A 7725-nucleotide genomic window follows, 5' to 3' on the forward strand; every position below is an offset into this window, starting at 1 on the left:
AGTTCACAGCCTGATTCGTAACCACTACACTACCAGAGCATTGTTGTTGTTAGGTGCCATCGAGTCAGTACCGACTCATAGCCACCCTGTACAGGGTTTCCAAGGAGCGGCTGGTAGGCTTGAGCCACCAACCTTGTAGTTAGCAGTCCAGTGTTTATCCTACAGTGCCACACCAGGACTCCATATATATACCAAAAACAATGAAGCCCATTGCCATCAAATCAATTTGGGCTTATAGGTTTGAACTGCCGACCTTGTGTTTAACAGTCCAGTGCTTACCCTATAATGCCACCAGGGCTCCATATATGTGTGTGTTTATATGTATGTATGTACACATAAGGAGTCTTGGTATGGCGCTGTTGGTTAACATGCTGAACTGCAAAGTCCGCTTGAACAGGGAGGCTGGCGGCTCAAGTTCACAAGCTACTCCTTGGAAACCCTATGCAGGGTCACTATGGGTAAGAACCCAACTCTACAGCACTTAACAACAACAATAACAATGTACACGCATAAGGGAGTTTCAAAAAGTTTGTGGGAAAATTCCATTATCTTTTAATTCCATTAACCTGGTGTGGCGCCGTGGGTTAATGCTCCAGACTGCAAGGTCAGTCACCAGCTGGTTCAAGCTCACCAGCTGCTCCTCGAAAACCCTATACAGGATCATATGGGTCGGAACCGACTTGACAGCCTTTTACAACAACAACAGTGCCACACCAGGACTCATAAATATTGTTGTTGTTACATGCCATTGAGTCAGTTCCAACTCATAGTGACCCTGTATACGTTTTCCAAGGTTTCCTTTTCAGTTTGAACAGTAAGGTCGGTGTTTCAAACTCACCAGCTGCACCTCGAAAATCCCTATACAGGGTTGCAATGATTCAGAACTGCCTCCACGGCACTTAATAACAACAACTTGTATAAATATAAAGATTTTGCCAAGAAAAAAAATGGTCCCAAATAAAAGTGTCCCAATAAATCCATATGTTCCCATGAGGCCAACTCCTTCATAAAGCAAGTGTTGTACAGCAAGAAAATGTAATCAATGTCACTGAATTGTACGTGTAGAAATTCTTGAACTGGTGAAAGTTTTTTTGTGTCTATTTTCACTGCCATTAAAAAATTTAAAAAAGCGGGGGAAGAATCAGGTCCAGCTAGAACAGTTGTCCTGATAAGGCACTGCAGAAGGGCTTCCCATTCAAAGGGACCCTCATTCACATAAGAGACATCAATCATAGATTTGTAACGTCGAAAACAATGTGTCCTGTAGGGGGCGATAGAGCACTCGTTCTAACAAACTCTGTGCATGGTGCCGATTTTTCAACAGAGGGCAGTAAAGAGTCAGAGGAAGAGGTGCAGCCGGCAACCTAAAGCCGGGTTTTCACTCACCTTGGCTGGGTTCGGGAGGTCAAGAAGTTTCCCCAAGGTCCTGTTGAAACACATGCCCACATTGTTCACTGAACCAGAAGAAACAAATGGTTTATGTCACTCCAACAGTCTCAGACCGGGTCAATCAGAAGACGAGTGACTGCAATCGGGCTCAGGGTTTGGGTGAGCATGGGGGTAGTGGAAGGAGGACTACCCAATATTCCAATCTCCAGGCCCTTCAGTCCTTCCTCGATGGCCCCATAGATCTCCAAGCCCCCAGTGAAGTCAGCCTGGATAATTCGTGTTTCGGTACCATGAAGCCGTTCTGGGAGAAAGGGGGAGAGGGAGTCAAACCCTTACTTAGAATTCGTCCCCATCTTTGCTGCAGTCTCTGTCCCTTCTATTCCTCATCCTGGACCTTCCCCTGCCGGCCCTTTCCTCTGGTTCTCACCAATCTCCTTTGCCTCCTGTTGCAACTTGTTCAGGTTTCGACTGATGAGGACGATGTTCAGACCTTTCTTGGCGAACTATAGGGTATCACAGATGGATTAATTTGTGCATGCTTGCAACCAAGTTATTGTTTGTCAACAGTGGTTCCACAGTGTTACAGTTCTGTGGATTCAGGAGTGAGTAAGAGAGAAAAAGCAAAAGCCTGCCGGTAAAGAGCCTGCATTCTGGAGAAAGTATTCCAAAGGGAGCAGCCATGCACAGGTATGTGGGTATCTGAGAGGACTTCATATTAAATGAAGTAGCCAATTTGTTAGTGAGGTCAGCAAGGTGAGGCGGTGGGGGGCAGAGTTCAACAAAGGGACATGGGCAGGCCATAGCATCTCCCTGACCCAGTAGAGACTCCCGGCTTTAATCCTCAGTGGTGTAGGAACCACCACTTCCAATGTGCCGCCCTTCCTTCCTTCCTTCATTCATTCGCAATGTAATTATTGAGCACTGTTTGTTGCTACATGGTATTAGGGACATAGGGTGACTGGAACAGACCCAATCCAGCCCCACCTTCCTCCTCATCTCAGTGTCACCCTATCCACCCACACTCAACTCAGCAGCCAAGGCGTCTTTCTAAAGCACAAACCTGCTCCTACGTGCTCAGAACCTGCCATGGCTTCCCAGTACCCTTTGGACAGAGTCACACTCTCACCCTGGGTCATAAGGCCCTGCATGGTCAGACCTGAATCTCTGAGCCACACTTACAAGCAGCCCCTTACTGCCTCTCGACCTTTGATATGTGTCCCCAGAGGAGTTAGCCAATGGTTGGGTGACCCATTGGTGGTGGTTGTTGTTTAAGTGCTGTGGAGTCGATTCTGACCCATAGCGACCCTGGACAGGGTTTCCGAGGCTGTAAATCTCTACGGGAGCAGATCGCCTCATCTTTCTCCCGTGGAACTGCTGGTAGTTTCGAACTGCTGACCTTGAGGTTCACAGCCTGATTCGTAACCACGATGCTACCAGAGCTCCTTTGGGTGACCCATTAAGTGGGTATATTTTGGTGCAGGTCTGACCCTTTCAACTTGCTATGACAGGGCAGCGGCGTGATTTGTATTATCAGAGTGTCCATTAGGCACCTGAGCAGTTGAGGCTATGTAAGGGTGTCAGGCTGTTGTGTCCCCCTAAAATATGGAGCAAAGAGCTCTGGTAGCATAGTGGTTATAAGTTGGGCTGCTAACCTCAAGGTCAGCAGTTCAAAACTACCAGCCTTTCTGTGGGAAGAAAGATGGGACTTTCTGTCCCATAAAATTTGTGGGACAGAAAGTCTCATCTTTTGTGGGATTTACAACCTTGGAAACCCTATACCAGGTCACTATGAGTTGGAATCAACTCCATGGCACACTACCACCACCACCAAAATATGGAGTTCTTTCTGGTAGTGTAGTGGCTATGAGTTGGGTTGCTAACCTCAAAATTGGCAGTTCGAAACTACTAGCTGTTCCGCAGGAGAAAGGTGAGATTTTCTGCTCCTATAGAGATTTAAGGAGCTCTGGTAGCGTAGTGGTTACGAATCGGGCTGCGAACCTTAAGGTCAGCGGTTCGAAACTACCAGCCGCTCCGCGGGAGAAAGATGAGGCTTTCTACTCCCGTAAAGATTTACAGCCTTGGAAACCCTGTACAGGGTCGCTATGAGTCGGAACCGACTCCACAGCACATAACAACAACAACAACAACAACATAGAGATTTACATACAGCCTCAGAAACCCTTTGCAGGGTCATACGATCAATTGGAAAGCAGTGAATTTGACTTTGGAGTCCTGGTGTGGTGCTGTGGTTTAATGCGCAAGACTGCAAAGTCAGTTTGAACAGCAAAGTCAGCGGGTCAAGCTCACCAGCGCCTCAGAGACTCTATACAGGGTCGCTATGGGTTGGAACTGAATCAATGGCAGTTAGTAACAACAAAGCATGTATTGTAAATTCCAACTTTTATACCTGTGGTTAAGGAGACCTGGTGGCAACAACACAGGATAAACACTGAACTTCTAATGCAATTCAAACCCACCAGTTGCTTCTACAGGAGAAAGACGAGGCTTTCTTCTCCTATGAAGAGTTACAGCCTTGGAAACCCCATTTAGGGACACGAGTCTGCAATTGATTTGATGATAAGGGGGGTTTGGTTTGATTTTTTTATACTTCTGGGAATGAGTGTTCTTTGTTATCTGCAATCTGCAGTTCTGACCTAGCCGTCCCTCCCACGGCGAATTCTACTTCTCTGCTGGGTTTGAGAATTTGTTGCAACAGCCACACAACCCTCAGACCAGACTCTGGGGTTTAGTAGGGAAATAATAGGAACATTCAGTATATAGGTCTTGGATCAGAGCCGCCTCCTCTCAGCCATGCCCACAGACTAGTCTCTCTGGCTGGCTTAGCCTCTGCCCTACTCAGGCACCTGTTACAAAGTTCTTTAGCCCCATCAAATGCCCAGTGGCACCTCACTCTGCCAGTAGACTTTCATCTGAAGGCATTCAGTTTTCTCACTCTATGGACCGGGAAGCCTACCATGCCCATGCCATCTCCTGCAATTTCTCTGCCGTTACTTCTCTCCATCTCTGGTGTTCCAGCTGTCTCCTGGGCTAGGAAGTTCCCGGCTCAGAGACCCTGGGCCACCCTCTACAACACCTGCCCTCCACTCCTGAGACAGAGGGGTTTTTCAGAAGAGACAAGCATCTTCCTCCAGAGCCAACTGAGAAAGAAGTCTTCCTTCCCGTGGATTTAGACTCCTAACCTCCGACACTATGAAAGAATGCATTTCTCTGTGTTAAAAGCACCCACATTTGCTGTGCCTCTTATAATGGGACTAGAGAACTCAGACAATGGTAGCCAGTCATTCCTTCAATATGCTTTGTGCCCAGTCTTCTGCTTCAGTGTTACTGATCAAGTCACCTCTGCCTCTAGCCTCATGGGGCTCAAAGTCCAGGGGGTTGAGGCGGAACTGTCCTCAGAGATTGATGACCCATAATGGGGATGTCTCACCATCAGATCTCCCACCAACCTGGGTCTAGGTGCACATGCTCTCTTCATTTCCCTCAAGGTTGTCCCTCTCTTGTGCACTCCTTCCTGCCTACTCAGAGACATTGCTGCAGTCCCCCTCCCATCTTTCCACTGCATTACAACTTCCCCTCTTCCGGATTATTCCCACCCACCCTACACTCAACAGCCAGAAGTGATCTTTTGAGTCGATTCTGGTTCATGGTGACTCTAATTGTGCAGAGTAGAACTGCTCCATAGGGTTTTCAAGGCCGTGGTCTTTCTGAAGCAGATCTTCAGGTCTTTCTTCCAAGGCACATCTGGATGAGGGATGTGTAATGAATTATCAAAAGGAGGTCTGGTAGCATAGTGGATTTTGAGCTGGGCTGATAACCACAAGGTCAGCAGTTCGAAACTACCAGCTGCTCTGCAGGAGAAAGATGAGGCTTTCTGCTTCCGTAAAGATTTACAGCCTCAGAAACCCTGTACAGGGTCACTATGGGTCGGAACCGACTCAGTGACACACAATCACCACCACCACCAGTCATATTAAATAATTCCCACATAATGAACGGGTTCTTGTTAAGTGCTGCTGCATTGGTTCCAACTCATAAAGTTTCTGAGGAGCACCTGGACCAATAAATATCATCATGATAAATGGAGGAAAGAATGTATTGTCAAAGACTTCATTTTGCTTAGATCCCTAATCAACACTTATGGATGCAGCAGTCTAGAAATCAAATCATTTATTGCATTAGGTCAATTGGCTACACAAGACCTATTTAAAGTGTTAAAAAAAAAAAAACAAAGGTATCAACTTGAGGATTGAGGTGCACCTGACTTAAGCCACGGGGTATTTTCAGTAGCCTCATTCATATGCATGTGAAAGTTGGACAATGAATAAGGAAGACTGTTAAAGAACTGATGCATTTGAATTATGGTGTCCGTGAAGAATACTGAAAGTACCATTGACTATCAGAAGAACTAGCAAATCTGTGCTGGAAGAGATACAGCCACGATGCTCCTAGAAGCCAGGATGGCTAGACGTTGTGTCTCGCTCTTTGGATATGTTGTCAGGAGGGAATTAGTTCCTAGAGGACATTCATGTTTGGTAAAGTGGAGGATCAGCAAAAAAAGAGGAAGCCCCTCAATGAGATGGACTGACACATAGCAGCAACAATTGGCTTAAACATGACACTTGTGAGGATAGCGCAGGACCCAGGAGGCAGACAAACGGAACCGTAACATTACAGACAGCGGGAGCAGATGGGTAATGACAGAGAAAAAGATGGTGCAGTGGGCTTCCTAGCCCACAGAGCTTGAGAGAGCTGAGCATCTTCAGGCAGGAGGGGGCCTTTGAGCACTTGGTGGAGTTGGGTTTGTTGACCCATGGTGTTAGAGTTGAGCACCTTCAGGCCAAGACTTCCTGGCAGAGTAGAGTGGCAGTAGGCACTTATCAGCAGTCCTGAAAGGGGTTTGTAACACTTGCACAAGCAAGGCAGAGGTCAGACTGAGGGGCTGAGGGCCAGAGAGAGCCCTCCTGCCTGTGGGCACCCCTGAGAAGAGGCTATCCTGCTCAAAGAGTTCAGCATCCTAGATGTTCTTGCTGCTGAATTGTTTCCTAACTGTAACTGAGTATGGTCGAAGAGTTCTGTGTGTGCCTTGCAATCAAGTATTGAACCCAGTGGAGAAGTCGAGAGGGTCGTGGGAGGGTGGATGGCATCAGAATTGGTGAAAAGGTTGGAGGGTGGAGGCAGGTCTGACTTCTGTCTCAGAAATCAGCCTTGGGCTGTTGATGCTGGTATAAATCTCTCTCCCCCTCATAAAATTAAAGGAGACCTGAGGTCTCTTTCAGGCCATTTTTATAATAGGGTTTACAAGGGTTCTGACCTTTTTGGAAACAAATTTCTACACCTTTCTTCCAAGGTGTTTCTGTGTGGGTTCGAACCACCAACCTTTCAGTTAGTAGCCAAGTACTAAACCATTTGTGCCCCCAGATATTCCATAGAAACCCCCAAGGGATCTACAAAGAACCTACATGAACTAAGAAGTGACTTTAGTGTGATTACAAGTTGTAAGTCTTACCTTAGAGACAATCTATTCCTAAATCTTGTGAGTTCTGCCTTCAAAATAGCCCAGAAGCCAACTACTTCACACACCTGTATTGCTGCCACCTTGGTCTAAGCCATCAGCATTTCTGACTTAGATTTTGCAAGAGTCTTTTAATTGAGGGAACCTAGATCCAGAGGGCATGGCGTAGAGCAAGGTAGAATCTCCACTGAGTAGCATCCATTCTGCCTAGTTGAGGTTGATGAAAGGAGATACGGATAGGTCTCTTGTGATACAATAGCGAATAATTGTTATCAGGACTGATTGTAAGGGCTGGAAATGCAAAGGTAGACAGAGGTTTGGGGGCAAAAGGAGGGGCATGATTAACCTTGCAGTCTAGGAACTGAGGTCCCTGGGATCATCAAAGGAGAAGAGGGAGAACGGAACCCTACCCAGAGAAGCAGTGATGCCAGAGATGGAGGCAGAGATGATGACATGGGGAGATGGAGTGGCTGGAGACTTTGGACCTGGAGAGAGAGAGAGGTGGTGTGCAGACAACAGGGGGCAGGCTTGTGGGGTATACCCTTTGGTTGATGGATGATGCATGGAAGGGATTGTAACCATGGCAAGGAAACGATATACGATGGGATTAATGTGAAGCTGATGTCCTCCCATATAAACCATCATCACATAATTCACAATAAAGCATTAAAAAAAAAAAAAAGACCCAATGGGAATACACACTCTGATTAGTGACCACGCTCGTCACCCATAAGGGTAAGTGAGGGAAAAGCAGAAATGAAGCAGTGAGCTAAGCCCTACAACGTTCAATAGACCCCTGTGAA

General features: G+C 46.8%; 1 protein-coding gene across 1 annotated transcript in view; it reads right to left on the reverse strand.

Annotated features, from left to right (window-relative positions):
* Positions 1 to 7725, reverse strand: part of LOC102830021 (estradiol 17-beta-dehydrogenase 12-like) — a 21603-nt gene that overhangs the window by 10462 nt on the left and 3416 nt on the right. Inside the window, exons 3-5 of the mRNA XM_006871477.1 lie at positions 1817 to 1892; positions 1580 to 1690; positions 1387 to 1454 (exon numbers count right to left, since the gene is read on the reverse strand). Coding sequence (XP_006871539.1) covers positions 1387 to 1454; positions 1580 to 1690; positions 1817 to 1892 — 255 coding nt within the window. The remainder of the gene's footprint in view (positions 1 to 1386; positions 1455 to 1579; positions 1691 to 1816; positions 1893 to 7725) is intronic.

Source organism: Chrysochloris asiatica, unplaced genomic scaffold (genome assembly GCF_000296735.1).
Source record: "Chrysochloris asiatica unplaced genomic scaffold, ChrAsi1.0 scaffold00168, whole genome shotgun sequence".
NCBI classification, from domain to species: Eukaryota; Metazoa; Chordata; class Mammalia; order Afrosoricida; family Chrysochloridae; genus Chrysochloris; species Chrysochloris asiatica.